The 23,186-nt window shown below is 35.8% G+C and overlaps 1 protein-coding gene across 1 annotated transcript; it reads left to right on the top strand.

The window, feature by feature from the left end:
• Positions 1-8,221: 8,221 nt before the first annotated feature.
• On the top strand, positions 8,222-10,335 carry LOC131067820 (peptidyl-prolyl cis-trans isomerase FKBP18, chloroplastic). The gene is made up of 5 exons (XM_058002984.1): positions 8,222-8,356; positions 8,599-8,685; positions 9,308-9,457; positions 9,650-9,709; positions 9,799-10,335. The coding sequence occupies exons 1-5, from the start codon at positions 8,276-8,278 to the stop codon at positions 9,844-9,846; spliced, it is 426 nt and encodes a 141-aa protein (XP_057858967.1). The 5' UTR covers positions 8,222-8,275; the 3' UTR covers positions 9,847-10,335.
• Positions 10,336-23,186: the final 12,851 nt, after the last annotated feature.

The following is a 23,186-nucleotide window of genomic DNA, read 5'->3' on the forward strand; positions in this document are numbered from 1 at the left end:
CCCTTTCCCCTTTTTCAGTCCATTCTAGTTTAGTTCGTTCGAAGTGGGAGCATCACAAAATTGCTATATCTGATGATGAAGTTCCAGCCACAACAAAGAAGTGAAAGAATGATCTAAACGTAAGTCCCCTTGGATTACCAACAAACATCAATGCCAAACGAGCTTATGTCCACATAAAGTCGCTAGTATGCAGTCGAAACCTTGAGTCGTCGTATGATCTTCCTGCAATCTTAGCATACATTTGACTTTGATCAAGAGAGGATAAGGTAGCTGTTGGGAAACTTTATTCTGTGTTGGGCGTGGTCACAAAACGCACGTCAACAGTCCCCATCTTAGTTTTAAGCTAACCTTTAATAAGTATATGTTCAAGGGTGGCAGTCTTGAATCTCTAAGTAGTTATAATTTTGGAATAAATATTAGAAACTGTGAAGTCTTATAAATAAGATGGTTTCCATAACATAGTTTTCTTATTCCTTAGAACAAAATAAAGGCAAGAAGATGATAGAATAACATTACCAATGATTCATGAAAAGATAAGTAGTAGTCATACCTCCAATGGGAAGAGCTTCGTTGATGGACCTTCATACACCTACAATAAAATAGTCAACCATCATAGTATAAAGACTTGCAAGCATCTATGGAACATAAGAGGAATCTAAAAGATACACATCTGCCAAACATGAGGACTACAATCATCTGCACACTTGCTCACAATCATACCATTCTATACACGAATCCCGAAGGATCAATGCATAAAAGGAATAAGGTCATGGGCAGATCATCTATGGATGGAGTGTATAACCAGGATTTACAAACATGTAATCAATTATCTCATATTCCATATTTATGTATTATGAATCTATATTACTGAATTGTGATCAGCTTGGTGTCAATCTTTTTAATTGCAATTGAGGTTGGAATACTAATTCACAACTTAGGGATTTATATCCACACTAAGCAACCCCTCATGAACTAGAAGCTACATTTAATTGTCAACCCAAGGACGTGAACTCGAAATGAGTCAGCACTGTATATGCACTACGGAAGCCTTCTAAGCTATTGCATCAGTTGTGTATAGCAAATAAACTCAAAATAATAAACTAAATTGAAAACAAAACAATGTTGGAAATAAAACTAATTACACAACAGTGGCTGCAGGCAGACTAGTTATTTGCAACAAGAGTAGCTGCGGACAAACTGTTCTAAAACTAATGAAATAAAATAAGTTGAAACAAAACATATCTTAACCAACTGATAACTAACAATAAATCATAATGAACAACAATCTAAAATGCTACAAAACTAAACAACAATGGAGTCACAATTCCTCAAGTGGCCCTTGCTTGAGCTGCTATAATCTTAGTCATTAGCATTCAACATCCAGTCTGCAAGCTTCATTGCTCAAATCATCTTCTTATTGCAAATCAAAGATTACATGGACATATATCAGATTTGCTGATTGAACATGGACACCACTAACAAGACGACACTAATTGGACTACACTCTTTACACTATTCTCCACACTACTCACAACTCAACAAGATCTCAGATTTATGCTTGAGACTTGAGAGTTGGATTAATTACAAACTCAACAACTTATTACAAATGTCATTTCTTCCATGACAGCAATGAGATGACTTATTCTATTCATGACTGATAATAAAGACTAAACTAACAAGAGTTGAGAGAGTTTTAATAATTTTCAAACTCTTACAACTATAAAATACAGTCATGGCTGAACATGTGTACAAAAGCTTCTTCAATGTTCCTTGACTTCAATAACTCCAAATACACGAACTCATGAAGAGGTAGAAGAGTCCAAGTTGAACTAGAACTCATTCCTTAATTGTTGCTTGAAAATCTGCCATATTGTCTCAGTCAACTTTTGGCAAATGCTTCTCTTTAACTATTGCGAATAAGCTCAAATGGTTTAAAGGGTTTTTAGATCTCTTTGTAAGCTTTCCAAATCATTTTGAAAATTTGAATTTCGTTAAGAAATGAGTGAGACATGCCCGTTTTATTGAAACTGGTTTTCTGACTTTTTCTGCACTTCTAGTCAACTGCTACATCTGTCAATTGCCAACTTGTTCCTCCTTCTTTCTAGCTGTATGAACGAGTCAAACCACTTACAAACAACATGTTAATCCTTTTAAGTACTTTACATTCAACAATAACCATTTATTATAATATTTTACCTTTATTTAGCATCAACTAGCTAGACACACAAATACATATCAAACACCATTAATCCTAGTTAATGCTTCACAAAACCAAGGTAATGTTTAGATATAACTTGGAAGGATATTATAAACATGAGGTAAATTGTCATAAAACATGGAATAATATGGACAAATTATAGGCTCATCATTTGGAACGGGTTGAAAAAAGAACAATTAATATAATTGATAGATAAAGACATCAAACTAGATCGAAGATATTTATTTATAGTCCCAAATATACATGAGGATGCCGATGACTATACATTCATGGAGTTGTGTATTCAATATATAATCAGATGAGACATTCATATTTCGATTAAGGCATACATCTTTGCCGAAGGAGGATCTAACCATATTAGTACTATTCATTGTCACCGATTTCTACTTAACAATAATATTGCTTATACCAAACAGATAACAAGGGGATTATCTTAACTAAACAGTAACAATCGGTTATCGGTTATTAGCTTCTACTTGATGATATTGTGTCTTTAAGGTTTATTTAATAAAGGGTGCATGAAACAAGTTTTAAATCCTTGAAAATCTCTAAATTTCTTGGGTTTTTCACTTGTTGAGTTTGCGTTGAGCTTTTTTGCTGAGTCCCGAGTCGAGTTACCCTTGCCGAGTCCAAGTCTTGTTTCTATGGTTCATGCTCTACCTCTTCAACCTCCTTTTCAGATCTCATCACTTTCCGTATCTTCATCCTGTAGCACCTTTGTGTAATGAATTTGCCCTTTCCCCAAGCACTTAAGCCCAGGCTGCTAAGGTTCTCTGCTTGAAAAACATAACTTCTTTCTTTGCAGCTCATTCTTAGATACTTCCCACTTGACTAGGCTTGGAAGGTGATGCCTTAGGAGGTGGTGTATTCTTTTGAAAAGACATCCTGGGCAGAAAAGGGGGTATTGTCTTCTTAGAATAAAAGTTGTCCTTTACTAGTGACTCCTCCAAATTAAGGCCTCTTGTAGTGTATTTGGATTAAAAGCCCTTACTAAACCCTTAAGAGGTTTAGCTAAGCCTTCTACAAATATAACTATGAGTCTTTTTTCAGCTACATTAGGAACCATTACAACAAGTCTTTGAAATTCTGCTACATAGTCCTCCACTTTTCCTTCTTGTTTCAACTGTGCTAAGTCCTTGAAGTGAATTTCGGGATCTTTCTTATCAAATCTTTTAGTCAACCTTTGGCTGAAGTCTTCCATAGTAGTAATGTAATCATGCCCTTGGGTTGTCATGCCATGATACCACCATTTGTGGGCTATCCCTTCAAGGTGTAGAGTAGCAAATTTTACAGCTTCCTTTTAAAACATTGGGTTAAAAAAAAAGTATGTGTCTAATTTTTGTAACCAGCCTCTTGTTGATGTACTTCCACTCCCAACAAAATTGGGAATTTTAATCTTTCCTAAGCGGTTCTGGATATACTTTCTTTCTTCATACCTGATCCTCCTATGTCCACCTCTTGTTTTCATCTCATAGAATTCTGTGAAGGTCATATTATTACAAACGGGAATGCTCAAGGCATGGTATTCATAATGGAGCCTATCCATTTAATTTCCTGATCGGGCGGCTCCCCTTCTCTGTTAGCTGGCCCTTATTTGTCCAAAAATTTAGCCCTGAAAGACCTAGTGTTAACTGAAGCCTTTTCACTTCCAGCTGAAATCCTTTATCCATCTAAGCTACTTCCTTCAACTTTGTTCTGTGCAGGCCTATCAGTACTCCTTTGCTAGTTCATTCCTTCAGAGGTTGGACCATCTCCCTCATAGATTTGGGCATGCTATTTTGGAATTCTTTAGTCCTCCTGACAAATGCTTCAGTATTATCATCCTCCTTACCCCCATCTGTTCTCTTTCACTCTTCAATTACCCTCAGACTTTAATACCGTGAAGTATTCCTACTTAGATTTTGCATTTCTTAATTAGAAAATAACGTCTTCAGATACATAATAGATGCAAGTTTGAAACACAGCATAAGCAGTTTAAACAGTAAATCATATTACTGACTTCAGAAATTTTATGCATATAAGTCTTCAGACTGAAACTCAACTTCTGGAAACTATTACATAGAATATATGAAACAATGCAGTTCCCATTGACTCAGACATTATTGAAATTACAAATAGAAATCTGTAATCATCTCAGATCTGGGATAGAACCTGATAGATATTAATTAGAAGATTCTTATGCCTCCAGCTATCTTTTGTCCTGTAAACTATCCTTGACCCATCAAGGCAGCTAGTTGTCACACAGTTCACAATGTTGGCTCAGCATATCTAATGCTTCTGTCTCTACTTGCCCTATGATGCCTCCTTCTTAGCTATGTCGATAGACAAAAGTGAGGGAGACTGTAATCGCCCCTCAATTCTGGCTCCTGGTCTGAACTGATTACTTCCAGTTAATCACCCTATCTCTACTCACACACTGAGCCTACAGAGGCAATGCTACGTATTAGGTAATGATTGATTTGAATGTTGCAAAAATGGCTGAGTAATAAATTGATTGAAGTATGGATTGGTAGGGGCTGCTTCCTACCTGGGAAAAGTTCCCAGGTTTGCATTTGGATTCTCATATAGCATTTGTTTAATGCTAGAGCTGCTAAATTCATTGATGCCTCAACAAGCCAAAACAACCACTTAAATAAGAGAACTGGTCGGTTAAAGTTAACCACCCCAGCAAGGTTGGCCAAAAGGGTCAAATTATTTAAAAATATTTATTTATTTATTTACTAAAACAACTCAACTAGGTCGGCCACAAAAAGTAAATGATATTATAAAATATTTAATAACTTTGTTTATTAAAATTTAATGATTAGCCCAGGGCCAACTTGATTGGAAAACAAGATCATCACATTTTTGGCCCATGCTCGTTGCCATGCATGCTAAAAGTATTATCTAGAAGTTTTTTGGGCATCAAACCTAGACATCATGCAACCGAATTTAGAAATTCTAGATGGGTTTTGGATTGCCAATATACTTTGTGCTGGGGCTCTAGCAAACCCTTCAAATCTGTTTTTTTCCTTTTTTAATTTCCCACTTTATGTTAAATACAAATCTTATTTTTGTAAATTAAAAGTAATACTTACACTTAAAGAGGCAAAGTTATAAACTAGTATCTATACATATGGATATCTATCTGGTAAAAGCTTTGAAATTCCACCAGAGTTTCTGACAATTACTTCCTAATCAGTTGGAAGATAATATATATCATGCAATTCAAACAAGATTAGCACCTTACAAACCATTATTAAATATTCAAGAAACTGATGCAACCCAAGATTTCAACAGATTGTGTTGTAAGATAGATTGAACACAATCTGTGATGTAGATCATAACTCTTAATTTGAGTTCTTTGCCTCTGCAACATTGGTCGGTATTCGTACTTCTTTCAAAAAAATCATTTTCTAGTTGAAAATTCAGTTACTTAAATTGTATTTCCCAATTTATGTTTACAAATGTAGCTTGCATAGAGAAAAAAGATCAAGAGCCACTGTTCTATTCATATTATTATTTACTGTAAAATTAAAAAAATTAATCCATTACTGTGAACATTTCACATAATCATACACTCTTAATTTATCTATTCTGAACATGCTAATGTAATTTATCATGAGTATGCATCGCCATACACTTAGTTTGCCTCTTCTGAACATGCTGATGTCAACTATCATGAATGTGATCTTCCTCTGCATGAACCTGCAGTTGCACTTTCAAAGATGATGTGATGGATGGTAGATGATATGTAAAAAGTGCCATAAATGGGGACTTCTTGAAAGAAATATGGAAGTGTTGTGTCACCATTTTGCCAGTAGTGTTCAATCATTTGTTAACAATCTCAGTTTGCACATCAGATTGGAGGTGATAAGCTATGAGCCATTTGAGTACCTAAATAAAAGAATAAGTCAGTTGAGAAATGACTAATGACTATGGGATCATAATCACTTTGAATAATTTTGGGATTACCATGTGACTTATTAACCATCTTCATGAATGTTGTTGTCACCTTGCTTACGACAAAAGGATGAGATAAAATGAGTGATATATTTTGTGAGCCTAGCCTCCATGACCATAATAACATTTTTTCCTTTAATTTTTTTGCAACCCGTGATGGTCATGAAATCCATCAAGACCCAATCCTGTCTTTGGTTAGGAATGGATAAGGACTGTAGAATACCCAGAGTCTTGATTATCTTACCATTGTTTTGCTGACACACCAAGCACACCATTAGAACCATTCTTCTTGATTAAGTCTTCAACCATTATCAATTTAAAGCTATTTACAAGACAAATACGCATTTTACATATGAAAATTTTCCCTGCTGGACATTAATGCCTCTATTTCGCATTGGTGATTTGATTAACACCTTATATTAAATATCCAATTCCCATATAGTTACGGCATAACTTTTCTCTGAGAATGCAAAGGTGATTTCATGGGCTTTGCCGTTTTCAAGCAGAAGTGGTATTAATAGTGATGCCATGCCCTCATGCCCTTCCCATTTCTCCACAACTGGAGAATTACCCAGGTTGATGGGATTTTGTGCCTGCTGAATGCAACTATTGTGTATGCACATGCTAGGGGTGATGAACTATGATGTGATCTCAAGAAATTTCTGTACTGGCTGGGATATTAACCTAGACAATTTTAAGAAATGTGATGTAAGCATTGAGCTTCAAGCATTCACCAGCGCAAAATAAAAAAATTCAAGTGTGTGACTCCATGACATTGCATAGAATGTCATTGAAACAGTGAAATTTTTACAACATGGTTGATCTTTCATGACAATTAGACTTGATTTCTCATATTGTATTTTTTCTCTATTCCAAAGCAAAACACTTGAAGTGTATGCCCTAACTTGAAAAAGACCAAATAAATGCCAAGATATCCACCATCCAAGGAATTCAGCTTTGAGACATCAGTTCACAGTTGTTATTGAAATATGAGTCAAGACATTACCTTGTATATGAGCGATTTCAAGGTTTGCAACATGAAATTTCAATCCGAGCATGTCTTATAAACAAAATCATTTTTTGAAAGACAGAACTGCATGGGAGAAGGACAGGTTAATAATTTAATATGAAATAAATTGTCATTATATCAGGTGCTTAACATGATGGATGAAATCTGCATCAACTTCAGAATGGGGCTCGCAGATTTTATAGAGAAACAACCAAAAAAATACACATTATTGTGCTGGGGTCAAGTACATGAATAAGAAAGATTTTAGGAGTACTCTTGAGCAAAATAAACTTGCAAATCTAAAAAATTGATTGAAAAGCTTGTATCCGCCAGATATGCAAAAATAGTGTAGCATAAAAGGATAATAATTCAAGTAGCAGGAGCCAGAGGTGGTAAAATAAACTAGTTATGTTCATACTTCATAGCTTACGACAATTATCATGTTTGTTACAGTTTTTTTTTAAATTTTTTTAGTTTTTCTGCTGTATGTTCTAAAAATAGATCTTTCAGCTTAATATTGATTGAAATAGTTTTTCCTCCCAATTTGGATATGATCAAGGAATTATACAAATATCTGTTCTACAGTATAATTAAGAAGAAATAGACTTTTGTCTCTTTTTCAATTGAAGAATCTTAGAATTGTCTTCTGTCTATATTTGATATTAAGAAACGGACTCTTATCTTTTTTTTTTCTCTTTGACTTGGTAATTAGGAGCATTAATTCAGGCCCCAGTTCAGTTTTCTTGGCAATGCCCTAGACCAGTCCACCACCTGAATCGAGCTTCTAGCTGAGATTGAACCCTAAACCTGTATCTTGTGAACATCCCTTACTCATCACTTGGTCTGGCTCAATGGATGTGGACTCCCATCTTTACTTACATATGTCCTTAGGAATTGAGTGAGGAACATAAACACATATAGTAGGAATGGTTCATTGATTCAATTGTCATAATAATACTGTCTATTTCAGTAAACCTTACAGGCAATTTCAAATTTTGACCTTCCTCAAATTGATTACAGATTTCACTAATGATTATCTTCTACTGCTCAAATCCTTTCAATGGCAATAAGAGCTATCCCTCCTGCTAACAATCTGTATTTAAAAAATGCAAGCAGGTGATGGGATCAAATACTACGATCTGAAAGAAGGGAAGGGACCTGAAGCCAAGAAAGGGTCGACTGTGTTGGTGTGTCTTAGATGCTGTACTGTTGTTCCTCTTTCTGCTCAATGTTTCGTTCCAAGTTTGCAACTTCTGAACAAAGCAGAGATGAAACCCCAAAATGAAAATATCAATTTTTGCTGATGCCTTTAGTAGCTGGGATTCTTTCCTCGTCTATTATTATTTTGTTTCCTTCTCCCTTGCAATCTACATATGTTTTATCCACTTGTTTGAATTATATAATTTCATTTATGTTTCCTTTTTTACAGGTGCACTTTGATTGTGTATATCGAGGTCTCACTGTTGTCTCTAGTCGTGAATCCAAACTTCTGGCTGGAAATCGAGCGATTGCTCAGGTCAGGATCACATTCTTGGATGATTTTTGTTCTCTCACAAACAATTGATGTCTGGTTCCTAAATAATAATATATAATTTTATGCTAACAGTTGCCACCTCCTGAAGTGATCAGCTTGTACTAAGATGGGTGTTAATTTATCATACAATAGATCAGACCACTTGTAGATTCAGAATATTTTTTACTTGCATTTCAATTCTGCTCCATCTCTCTTTCTTGGAAACTGGAATGTTTTTTTTTCTGAGGAAACATAAGTTATATTATCCCAAAGAATTAATGGTTAACATCAATCAGCTAAGCATTATATTTACAAGGAAAATCTTTCCCTAGTTAAAGGAAGGAATTCCCTGAGTCTGTGCCCCAATTGGCAGAGAGTTCATATCCTTCCAAAACCATTCAATCTTAGCTTGCACAATTAAATTCAAAGCACGCGAACATTTGAGCCCATAATTAGCAACAGAAACAGGTCTGAATTTTGATAGACTCATATTTTGTCCAAAATTGGTTGTCATTTTCTCCTTGTTGTGACTACACTATTATGCAATGATTATTTAGTAACTATTTTTCATTTGGAATGGTATACTATCCTTGAAATTTTCTTTCACCATTTCTCTGCCTTCCAGCCATATGAATTTACTGTTGGAGCACCTCCAGGCAAAGAAAGAAAACGTGATGTTGTAGACAATCCAAATGGTCTTTTCTCTGCTCAAGCAGCACCAAAACCACCAGCAGCTTTATATAAAATAACAGAGGGCATGCATGTAGGAGGGCAGGTGGGAGTCTTTCCTGCAATAAGTTATGTTTTAAGTATAATGCATTTTGAAACAAGTTTTATGGGAGGCTAAGGTCATGCTTTGAATCCAAAAATGTGTAAAGAGGTTCTATACTGTTTCTTATCTTGTGCTACATTTACAATCAGGACAAATTGTCCTTTTACTAATTTTTCCTGCCCTGCTAACTTGCAGCGGACTGTAGTTGTGACACCTGAAGTGGGCTATGGTAAAAGGAGTATGAATGAAATTCCGGTAAGAGGAGTTGATGCTATATTTCTAGAAATCATATGAATGCTTGTATTGATCAGTAATTTCACTCACATTCCTCTGTCCAATTGCAGCCAAATGGAACCTTTGAACTAAATGTGGAGCTCTTAGAAGTAAAGTAACCTACTCCAGCAAACTAATCCATTTCAGTAATTCTAATTTGATTATAAGGGTGATACTTTTTGTGCATCCCTCCATTCTCCATAGAGATGTCAGCATATGTGCAGAGATTCATCTATTTGATAAGTCCATGTAATTGTTATGGAATTGGGTTCCTTTTCATTCAGGAAAATATGGTAGTTCCGTTCAGTTTTTGATGTATGCAAGAAGGCAGTTCATTTGAGTTTAGTCTGAGATTTCAATTTCAAAAGGCTATGTATGTTTGTGTTATATTTATTACTGACAAGTAACTTTAAATTTTTTGAGTTAGTACTTATTTGCTCATCCCATTTTTGGGATGTTGTGTTTTGGACAAGTAACTTTAAATATGGTAGTTCCGTTCAGTTTTTGATGTATGCAAGAAGGCAGTTCATTTGAGTTTAGTCTGAGATTTCAATTTCAAAAGGGTATGTATATTTGTGTTATATTTATTACTGACAAGTAACTTTAAATTTTTTGAGTTAGTACTTATTTGCTCATCCCTTTTTTGGGATGTTGTGTTTTGGACAAGTTCTTAAATGCTGATGTATTTAACATTTTATTTGTTTACATATTTTGAATTCTGTTATTACAAAGACCATGTAAATGATTATCATGTCGTGATATTCACCATTTTTTTGGTTGAACTGCCACTTCAAATTACTAAATAGCAAAGACATACATCGTAGAAATTGAATCCAATTGAGATCTTGATTTCAACGCTACCTGCCATGTTACCATATCTCTTTTAGAACTAGAAGAATTTTCAACACAGAAAGATTCTTTGAAGTCTAGTCCTATGGTACCATGCCATTCTCAAATACTCAAAGGTCAAGGCAGCATAAGCTCAGACATATATCAAGATATTACTCTGAAGAGTGGGATCTAGTGATGATACACAATTTCAGATCACAAGTATCACTGTCAAAATCATCTATGCTCATCCTGATAACTTCATGAAGTTATAAAATTGGCATTCTATGTAACTATGATGATATCATTTTGCTCTTAGGTATAGATACAATTTTTTTTTATTTCTCCTTTCAACAGTAGGTCACTAGTGACTATTTCTCCAGTCTTGGATTGCATTGTATACTTCTATGATTTTGTAGTTGTCCTGTTCTTGATGGTGTTCTATTTTGTAGGCTCCCATGATGATTGCATCTAGCTGGAGCAAAATTTTAAGAAGAATCAATAGGAATAGAACAGAGATTGGGCTCGAGGAGCCAGATAAAACACATTTTCAGCACATATTTTTCTAGCAACACAATTCTACTTCTTGTAGGTTTGAAACATCCAAGATAGATAAACACATGTTTTGTTCATCCCATAGTGCAAGCAGTTTTGGTCTTACAGATATAAATTCTAGAATCAACTACTAAATTGTAATGTCCCCAAATTAGCTATACTTTAAATTAACCTAAATTTGCCCAAATCTAAAATAGGTAATTAAGTTTATGGGAGTACCTTTGTATACTGTTTCCTGCAACACAAAATTAGAGAACACATATGAAGTAATACTTACAAATTGAAACATATAGATTGAGTGATACAGTTCTTTTTTAATGTATTAATTACCATTAGTGTTATATTTGTTAGATAAAATTAGATTGTAGGTTAGTTGCCTTTTTTAATTATCCAATTCTTAGTGCATTAGGGTAGGCTAGTTGGATAGGGTGTCCAAGAGACCTTCCACCCTAGGCCCAAGAGAAGATGTTGTTGGCAATTGACACTCTATTGGTTGGTTTCACTATGTTGTCATTGATGGCAACATGATTTTGTGTTCCGGCTTCATGTTTTGATTCTATGGTGTATCGACAAACATTTCACAGATTCTACACTGGCACCGACATCGACTGGACATAAGGATTTCTTTGGTCATCGACAATGCAAGCCGACATGGTTTAGTAAAGGTTATCGGTATTGAAAGCCAACATATCTTGGGCCCGACATCGGCAATTGATTTTAATGTTTATGCATTTATGTTATCTGGCCGACATGTAATTTGATATTGTATATATCTTTGTAAGCCGACATAAGACATGTAAAATTTGTATATGGTATATAGGACAGTTTGATAGATCATTTTAAAATATACAAGACATATAGATATGTGAATGTAATATGATGCGAAATATATCAGAGAGATCATGTATGTGAGGAAATTATTGTAAGGGTTATTCCGATAAAGGGTTTAGGGATTTGGACCGGAACAAACAGAGCTTAAACCGAAATGTATTCTGGCATAGAAGATGCTATCTTAGCAGTTCACACTTCTTCGGATTGTAGTCTGGAATTTTATGTAGTCAGTGAGACTCCTATTGTGTTTGAGTAGTGTGCTCTAAGCTATAAGCCTTCCTGCAAGTGCAGACCCCTCATATCTTGTAATATCCCTTCATATGGCTAGTGGATTGATATTGTGGGTCACAAATCCCACCGTGGTTTTTCCTCTTTGAGGTTTTCCACGTAAAAATGTGTGTTATGATTCTCATTTATGTGATTGACTTAGTAGCTGCTTTACTTCTTTCAATTCTGTTTATACCAGTATACTGGTTGGTGTCTGCATGTTTTAATAAGGCTAAAACTTACTATTCTGGTACAACATTGATTCATCCCCCATTCTCAGTTTTATTGGTTTCCAACAATTGGTATTAGAGCCTTGTGCCTCGGAGGAAGTTTAACAATTTGAGGAAGATCCTGAAACCAAAATCAATGAATATGGCTTTGGAGAAGCAACTTGAGAGGGCAGTTGAAGATTATGATGCTGAAAGGTTGAAGAACTTAAAGCTACAAGATGAATTGAATTCTGGTAAGAAATTCATTGTAGTCCTACAAGAAAGGCTATCATCTGTTCAAGCTAGGAGGAAGAAACTTTTGCAAAATCAGGATGATGAAGAGAAAAATGCAATTAAGGAACAATGTCAGAAATTGAGTCAGGAGAACATGGTTATGAAAAATGAAATGCAAGTTATAACTATGAGGATGTCTAAGGAGATTGAGGACAAAAAGAAAAATGAAGAAAATTTTGTTGTATCCCTGAACAACAAATTTGAAGAATGTGGTAGGTTGGTACATGAAAATGATATGTTGAGAACTGGTTTGGTACAATCCCAGAGTAATGAGCAAGAGCTTGAGAGACAAATGATAATACTAAGAGAAGATTTAACTGCTGCAAGTGAGTACAAAGAAAAAATCAAGATCAGCTCGACACAACTTGATGAGTTATTGAAGAGACAGAGGTGAATCAGAGATTCCAGTGGACTTGGATTTGAGCAAGGATAGAGTTTCGGTACTGCTAATGAAGATCAAAACCATAAGGCACCGGTAAGACAATTTAATACTTATAAATTCAATGGTAGATGTTTTGTTTGCAATAGATTTGGTCCCCTGGCTAGACAATGTAGAAACAGAGCAAATCAAAGCCCTGATTATGCTCCTGGTAAATGTTCTAAATGCAATAAGTTTGGTCATAAGATAGAAGATTGCATAATGAATGTAAAATGTTATGCATGTGGAAAATTTGGACATATGGCTAATCAATGCAGGTCAAGCAATTTCACCAGTTTTAGCAAAACAATTCAAAATAACAATATTACATGTTATGCATCTAATGAGGTTGGACATATTGCTAAGTTCTGTAGAAGCAGAAATCCACTGATTAGTAATGGATGATCAAATGAGAAAGGAAAAGAGAAGGTTAGTGAAATCTGGCAAGATCATACTTAGAGATGGGTTAGGAAGACTGGAAAACAAACATTAGATGGGAATGTCCCAGTTACTTATTTGACAGAAAAGGCTGCTCCTGCACTGACAAGAAGCTCATCCGATATCTGAGGCAGATCCCTTAGGGGTAGGCAAAATTCATGAAGATGCTGCCTATGCCCTGGGAAGAGGTTCTGGAAAATGTTGGACAGATATTAGAGAGGATTATCCGACATGGATATGTTCTGAGCGAGATCCAGTATTTCTCACTGGTAGTCATTTATGTCAATAGGAAGATTAGGGTTTTTCTCGAAGGTTAAAAGGTCAAATACACTTCATTGTTAATCACCTTGCATTCAGAGCGATTCAGAGCGACTAAGTGCGATCAAAGGCTATTAAGAGGCAATCAGATTTCTTCTTGAGCGATTTCACCGGCGTCTGGAAGAATTTGTTGAAGGTTTTCATCGAGAGCGATCAAAAGGTATTTATCTTTAAACATGGAAGTGAGATCATCTTCTATTCCTGTTTTTGTTGCAAACCCAACTACCGTAGAGGTCAAGGACCACTCCAGGCCAATTTTCAAACGGTATCCACATGTGGCTACCCTTGAAGATTCAGATGGAGCATTTGCTCGCGTTTCAGAGGGAGTTATGTATGTAGAGGATGTTAGGGCATATATTCACTATCACATCGAGGACTTAGGAACAAAGATTAAGGGCATGTATATGAATGAGCTAATGGGAGAATCTGGAAAGATCAAACCGGCATACAAACATATTGAAGAACTAGGGTTTACAAGCATTCTGGATATTCCAGAGTTCGAGGATGAGATAATCAGATTTGTACTGAGCAGAGTACATGGGGAATTTATATGGTTGAACAGACCTTACAAAATTACCAAGGAAGCCATCTGGGCAATCACTGGTTTGCCATCGGTTGGGCAACATCCAGACAAGAAGGTTTCAAATGATTTCGTGAGGAAGATCATTGGCGCGACATCTGACAAAAGATCCATGAAAGTGAGCACTATCACTGACATAGACATCAAATTTGGTAGCATGATCATCGGGTATAAGGTAACTTAGTCAAATTGATTGAATTCTGTTTCTAGTTCATGCATTTGGGCTGCATACAAAATGATGAGAGAGAATGTAAAATTAGATCTATGCGGTTGGATGCTTGATGAGTTGTTGATAAATCTAGGAAAGATCAAGGGTGAGAAGAAGGGTACATTCCGGTATGGGAACTTGTTAGTTTGCCTAATGTTATATTTTCTGAATGATACACCTAGTTCTGCTAAGAGGCAATGGGCTTTTGACATCTCGGTAGGAAGACAATTGAAATAGTCAATTGCTGCATTAGGAAGTTAGAGAGATGATAAGGTATGAGGGCATTTTAAGGCATTTCAAAAATCTATGAGGTCTAGGGTAAGGGTACCTGAGCATATTATAGAAAAATATTCTACCGACATATGCTTCATGGTAAAGAAGGATGAGACACTCATGGAAGCAATTAAGCCCCAAAGGAGCTGGATTGAAGAAATGGGCTATGAGGTGGATGCACAGATTCTTGATGCCTATGCAAAAATGCTGATTGATGCACCAATGATGAGGCAGAGAAGCCTCGTGGTACTGCACAACAAAAAACCCAAGAGGTTGAAACAAATTTCAATCAGAAGAAAAGAGAGAAACAGGAAAGAAAAGCAAGCAAATTTGTGCAGAAGGTCTCAAAGGACATAAAAGCACTAATTGATGCGGTCCTGGAGAAGGGCAGAAAGAGGAAGGATTCGAAAGTTCATATTGAGCCTGGTACTGGAGAATCAGAATCAAAGGATGACACACCGTTAGCATTTAAGAGGATTGTTAGGAAGAAACCAGAGGAAACAAAGGCAAACACTAAGAAGCAAGCCGTTAGGAAGGTCACAATCAAGCTACCGATACAAAAGCAAGCACCTAAAGCTACACTTGCAGCTACATCTGGTATTGCCAAGAGGAAGAAGAAGAGTGACATTGACTTAGCAATTGAAACTGGTAATGTAACTATCATACCACCTAAAACTTGTGCAGAAATAATAGATGAAATCACTAAAGATGGGATGTTGAAGAATGTTCAATTTTATTATGAAAACTTAGAGGATGATGAACAAAGAGAGGTAGATGAAGCAGTCCTATTATACTTGGACATTTATAAGAAAGCCTTAATAGAAATAGAAAATCAAATACTGGCTGAGTTATATAACATGTTAGATGCTAGAAAATTATCAGCCATGCAAGAGGATAAACACATTAAAATTCAAGAACTATTATCTATCTGTGTTACTATAGCTCCTGATGAAATGGAAAAGACACTTGAGGTGGCAGACAAAAAAGTTTTCAATAGCAAACATAGGATAACTAGTCTCACGCTAGGAAGAGTAAATGACTCAAATATCATGGGTTAAATTTTTGGGAGAAAACAGAGGATTCTTTACTTCATCGGAAACCAAGATAGAAACTGTAGATACCCCGGTTGAAGGAAAAGGAAAGGGGATTATGGGTATTTCACCCTCAGTTTTGAAAAATATTAAAATAGTGAAAATTTAGCCCCTGGTAAATATAGATGTACATACAAATACTGAGTTACCGGCTAATATAGAGAATGAACAAGCTAACATTGTACAAGATACTAATATTGAGGACAATTGTCCTCCGAATACAAATGTACAAGTTGAGGTTATTGTTCCTATAGAAGAATTGACAATTACACAGACTGCACCAAGTGGTGAAGCCACCGGTGCGAGTGAGGAGGTTATAAAGGATAAAACTTCAGAGGAGAAAACAAGGGAATCCGGCAAGGTACCGATTGTTGGCCCATCACTATTGTCAATTGACACTTCTCAGGTAGAAAAGAAAAACATCACAGAGATGAGTTCCACTGAACTGATGATGATGGTTGCACAAAAACTGATGAAGGAGGGATCCACAGATAAAGGGATTATAGATCAATCAATCATTGTTTTACATAGACTGGTCCTAGAGTGTAAGATTGAAAAGGAAGCGAGCCCATCCGACAAGCTTAAGGTAATCACTGAGCATATCTCAAAGGACTTTCAATCCTTACAACAAATATCAAACCGACAAGCACTAGAAAGATTTACTCAGGCTAAGAGAGTTGCTTTTGATTAGGTAATCTAAACTGAGAAGAAAAAGATTGAGGAGAAGCTAATCCTAATAGAAAATTCTTTGAAACAATGTACAAATATATATAGGGATGTTGTAATACTGAAATACTTACAGCTAATGTAGATAAAAAGATAAAGGAGTTTCAGGAGAAAATTGCAAGTATAGCTAACTCTTTTGATGGGTTGATTTCATTGACTACATCAATTGATGGTCAAATTTTGATTTTGGGGAACCAAATTTCTGCTCTTGAGAAGGAAAAAGACAAAATAATTAGAAGAGCCAGAAGTCTGAGAGGCTTGGTGAGTCCACGATTGGATTCACTCTGTGTACACAAGAAAGAATGCATGGATATGGTGGGAAAACCCACACTGATAGAGGTAAATGAGAAATAATTTTTTGCGCATTTATTGAGTGGACTTATATCTATTTCCGGCACATTCAAAACCAGCTCGGATACTTATGTGGAGTTACTAGAGAAGGCTTATCCAGAAATTTTGAAGTTGGTCAAGCTCTAGTAAGACATTTTTGGGGATATTCATTGTACAATTGTTATTCTTTGACATTCGTTTTAGAATTTTTAATGGCATTGATGTCAAAGGGGGAGTAGTATAGATGTGAAAAAGAATAAAAAGAGTTGTATACATTAGGGGGAGTTTTGGAGATATGGAGTATTTTGCATATTCAACTCAAGGGGAGCAGGGCAGGATGAAACCGATAGATGAAACCTTGACAATTTTTCACAAGTGTTGCCATCAATGCCAAAGGAGGAGATTGTTGGCAATTGACACTCTATTGGTTGGTTTCACTATGTTGTCATTGATGGCAACATGATTTTGTGTTCCGACTTCATGTTTTGATTCTATGGTGTATCGACAAACACTTCATAGATTCTACACCGACAGCGACATGATAGAAGGATTTCTTTGGTCACCGACAATGCATGCCGACATGGTTTAGTAAAGGTTATCGGTATTGAAGGCCGACATATCTTGGACCTGACATCGACAATTGATTTTAATGTTTATGCATTTAAGTTATCTGGCCGACATGTAATTTGATATTGTATGTATCTTTGTAAGTCGACATAAGGCATGTACAATTTGTATAGGGTATATATGACAGTTTGATAGATAATATTAAAATATACAAGAGACATATATGGATATGTGAATGTAATATGATGCGAAACATATCAAAGAGATCATGTATGTGAGAAAATTATTGTAAGGGTTTTTCCAGTAAAGGGTTTAGGGATTCTAACCGGAACATGAAAAGCTTAAACCGGAACTGTATTCTGGCATAGAAGATGTTATCTTAGCAGTTCACACTTGTTCGGATTGTAGTCTAAAATTTTATATAGTCAGTGAGGCTCCTATTGTGTTTGAGTAGCGTGCTCTAGGCTATAAGCCTTCCTGCAAGTGCAGACCCCTAATATTTTGTAATATCTATTCATATGGCTAGTGGATTGATATTGTGGGTTACAAATCCCACCATGGTTTTTCCTCTTTGAGGTTTTCCACATATAAATTTGCATGTTATGATTCTCATTTATGTGATTGGCTTATTAGTTGCTTTACTTCTTTCAATTCTGTTTATACTGGTATACCGGTTGGTGTATGCATGTTTTAATAAGGCTAAAACTTACTATTCTGGTATAACATTGATTCACCCCCCCATCTCAGTGTTATTGGTTTCCAACAGATGCTACATCCCTCTTGACATAGTTGAACTCACCAAAAACAAAAACTTGCTAAGACCCCCCAAAAAAAACTCCGCAAAAACTCGGCAACTTAAAAATTGCTTAAATTTAATTAGAAATACATTTTTTTTCGCAAAATTCAATGATGAGATGCATACAATGAGTCAATAAATGAGTGCACAAAAGAAATAAGCCGAGTCTAGATATATTTGATTGATTTAAATGCAAATTGGGTACAAAATGACATCCTCTTGTGGAATGTTGATGGCTGATAGACTAAAACAAAATGAAATTGCAAATTCTTTTTGTAAAACTAAAAGTAAATACTACATCAAAACATTTTACATCTTCTTCCTAGCTCTAGTGAAAACCAAGGGAGAGATAGAACTAGAGGGTCTAGTTCTAGGAGTTCGATGTGGCTCATCCACCTCGCCAAAATGAGGTTGAGGGTAGCACCCTTCATGGTGGTTTGAGGGTGAGAGAGTGAGGGGTAGAGAGATATGTCCAGATCTTAAGGGAGAGAGGAGAGAGTGAGATAGAGAGTGGTAGAGAGAGGGGATAGAGGAAGAGTGATAGGTATAAAATTCGAGACATATAAAGTGAGTGAGATCGAGAGAGTTAGAGAATGTTGATAGGAGCCTACTAATTATTGCAATTTGCATTATAACTCCTAGAGATCTAAACCACTCTCAAACATCTTGCCAATATATACATGAAATATAACTTAACTAAAAAAACTTTTTTTCGTTTCTTATACTTAAATGTTATATTTCATGTATATATTTTGAGGAAGAGAATGAGACTGACTTGAAAAAAAAAACAGATAGCTTTTTGATTGTTTGGGCCCTTTTTTTTATGCAGTCAAGTTTTTGCCAAAAACTCGTCAAGTTTTTGTGAGACCAAAAAGTGTGCGAGTTATCTCGGCGAGTCAATGGTGTAATTACTCGTTGCTGAGAAAAACTCGTGAGTTTTTCAAAACACGTCGAGTTTTCTGTGAGTGGTGCATCTATGCCTCTTGGCTTCAGGTGGCAGGTGTTAAGCATCCATCATGGACTGGCATACCCAAGGGGGTGTCCTATCGTCGATCCCCCTCATCACAACCACCTTCTCTCTGAAGCCCAAGAGCTGATGCTACACCCCTCTTGATCGCATGTGGCATGGTTTAGGCATCCACTATGGAGTGACGTACTTAAGAGAGTCCCTCATATACAACAAACCATTTATGATATTCTAATGAAGTTATATTTGTTATTCAACCCATTATGATAATCAATTATACTTGACATAGTTATTACATTGTATTATATTACATTAGTGCCTTAGATTGTTGTCAATACTTTTCTGTTGGTACTACTTTATATCAGTATTAATCATTATTTGTCATTATTTCATTACAATCACTATGTTATTCCTTATATTATTATACGAATTTACAGTATTATAACAATTTGTGCAAAACTGAATTTGATTACTTTATTCATTCGTAATGTAGTTTTAATGTTGTTTGAGTAATTGTATGTTAGTTGCCTTTCAACTCAGTATCATATTAACGTCACCAATGTGATTAAGATCATACATAATTGTTTATATTTAATGATATACAAATTATATATATATATATATATATATATATATATATATATATGTTGTTAGATTGTGATATTAAATCATAAGTTATTGCTGGCATCAATGATAATCCCTTCAACGTGTTGGCATTTGCATGAGATTGCATTAATGATATGTTATGTTGTCATTGATGTCAATTGAACCGGTAATGGTATTTATGATATTGCTGATATTGTTGATGTTATTGATATTGTTTTGTAACTGGTAGGAAGAGCTTTGAGGAAGATGGTGTAAACTGGATGATGTTGAGTATTCTTATAAGTATTCATCTTAACAGTGAAAGTTTACTTTGTGAGTTTGAATTTGAGATTGGGAAGTTTGTATCAGTTTTTCAATTTACTGATTCACCCCCCCTCTCAGTAATCTACCGGATACTTATTCTTTCATCATACAATCAATTGGTATCAGAGCTTCTCAGGTCCTCTTTAACCTAAAAGCCTAACTGCTTGAGGAAAAGGTCTTGTAGATCATGATGAAGAAGGAAGGTCCGAAGTTCAACAAAGATAACTATAGGATATGGAGTGATAGAATGAAGATTTACATTAAGAGTCTGGGAAGTTAGTATTGAGATCCTGTAGAAACTTTGTATGTTACACCTACTGGAACTCTAACTGATGATTAGAAGAAAGAACAACAAGAAAATCATCAAGCATTGGAGGCTATTATCAGTTCCTTGTCTGATGCTGAATATGTAGATGTTCATGGTCTTGAAACTGCATATGAAGTATGGAAAAAACTTGAAGAGATTTATAGCGGTGATGAACATGTTAAGATTGCTAAAGAGGAGAGCCTAAGAGGAAAGTTTGATGACACGAGAATGTCTGAAGGTGAGAATATCCAGCAGTATGGTCAAAGGATAAAAGATATAGTTGGTGAAATAAAGAGTGCAGGAGGGAAAGTGGAAGATGCCACAGTGATCTGTAAGGTACTGAGAACCCTGCTACCAGCCTATGCTATCCGAGTTGCAGCTATTCAGGAGCTGAAGTCCATTGACAAAACTAAGGTAACTATTGACTCTATCATTGGGAAACTTACTGCATTTGAATTAAATGGCTATGATGGTAGTGTACAGAAATCAGAATTTGCATTCAGAGCTTCTGTCTCTAACTCATGCGTGAGAAAAAGTAGAGATACTTGTCATGGTTATGAATCTAGATCCAACATAGATGCTGATGATGGAGACAACTTAGTGGAACTTGAAGCATTGTTGACAAAACGACTGCCTAGAGGTACTGGGAAATATAGAGGTAAACTACCTTTAAAATGTTTTGCATGCAACAAGATTGGTCATATAGCAGCTAACTGTCCTAAAGGTGAAAATGAATACAAGAGAGACAAATTCAAGAAGTATAAGGGCAAAGGCAAGAGAGATTGTCTTATTGCTATTGACAGTGGTATTACCGATGAAGAATTTGATGATGATGCTAGTGAAGATATTGTGTTTGTAGCTATTAAGGAAGAGATATCAGATCGGAAGGCACTAGTGTCTAGGATGGATAACTCTGATGATTGGATCATTGATAGTGGTTGTTCACATCACGTGACTGGTGATCAGAGCAAATTTCTTTCCTTGAAGGAATTTGATGGCGGTGTTGTCAGATTTGGCAATGACTCACCCTGTATGGTTAAAGGTAAGGGAGTTATTTCTCTTAATGGGAAGAGAAGTGCTGACGATGTCTATTGGGTTGAAGGCCTAAAGCACAATCTTTAGAGTGTGGCACAACTTAATGACAGAGGATACCCACTTGAGTTTCAAAATGGTATGTGCAAAATCTTTGACAACAAAGGTGAATTGATTGTAACCGGGAAACAAACCAAAGGTAATCTATTTCATCTTAATCCTAAAGTTAGCAACTTCTTGATTGCAAAGATAGATGATAGTTGGCTTTGGCATAAGAGATTTTGTCATATAAACTTTGATAACATTGTCAAAGTGAGCGAGTCCAAGATAGTAAGAGGTTTGCCTCAGCTAGATAAACCGATTAATGCTCTTTGTAAATAATGTCAGTTAGGAAAGATGACTTCTTCAACTTTCAAGAGCAAGTCCTTCTCTGTAGAGCACTTGTTAGATTTGGTTCATACAGATCTATGTGGACCAATATGAACAAGAAGCATTCAAGATGATAGATATTTCATGATCTTCATTGGTGATTGTTCAAGGATGATGTGGGTCACATTCTTGAAGGATACGAATGAAGATTTTGATAAGTTCAAGGCATTTAGGGCCTTAGCCAAGAAAGAGAGTGACAAAAAGATAAAATGTTTGAGAATAGATCAAGGTGGTGAATTTACTTCTGATGAATTCACTAAGTACCATGATGAGAATGGTATCAAATGACAACTTTTTGCACCAAGGACACCACAACAGAATGGTATAGTAGAGAGGAACAACCGGTCAGTGGTTGAAGCTGCTAGGACAATGTTGATACAAGGAAGTGTAGCGAAAACATTTTGGAAAGAAGCTGTAAGTGCAACTGCCTACACAATGAACCGAGTTATGATGAAAAGAGGTAAGGACAAAACCCCTTATGAATATTGGTATGGGAGATCACCTGATGTTAGTTATTTTAAGATATTTGGTAGCAAGTGTTTTATTAAAAGAGGTGATTATATTAGCAAGTTTGAAGCTAAGAGTGATGAAGGCATATTTCTTAGCTATTCCACCAAGAGTAAGGCCTATAAATGCTTCAACAACTGGACATAGAGAATTGTTGAGAGTGTTGATGTTCGTGTAGATGAATGTCCTGAAGTCTCAGAAGGAACCAGTTCAGAGAAAAAAGATGAAGATCCTTGCATTTTTCTTTTGGAACCTGAAACTGTTGAATCAAAAATCGGTAAAGCAAATCCTGATGTACTTGTTCAACCGGAACAAATAAATTCAAAAGAAGATGATAATGAAGAGGCTGAACCTGAAGAGAATGATCATGTTATTCCTAGGCATGTGAGACTGAACCACAGTCCTGAGCAGATTATTGGGGATAAGGATGCTAGAGTACTAACTAGAAGGAAAATAAGAGAGAACTCTTGCATGATCTCCACCATTAAACCTAGAAGTGCTAAGGAGGCATTTGGTGATGATTATTGGGTTAAAGCTATGGAGGAGGAGGAATTGGATCAAATTGAGAAGAACAACACT

This window comes from Cryptomeria japonica, chromosome 8 (assembly GCF_030272615.1).
Source record: "Cryptomeria japonica chromosome 8, Sugi_1.0, whole genome shotgun sequence".
NCBI lineage: Eukaryota > Viridiplantae > Streptophyta > Pinopsida > Cupressales > Cupressaceae > Cryptomeria > Cryptomeria japonica.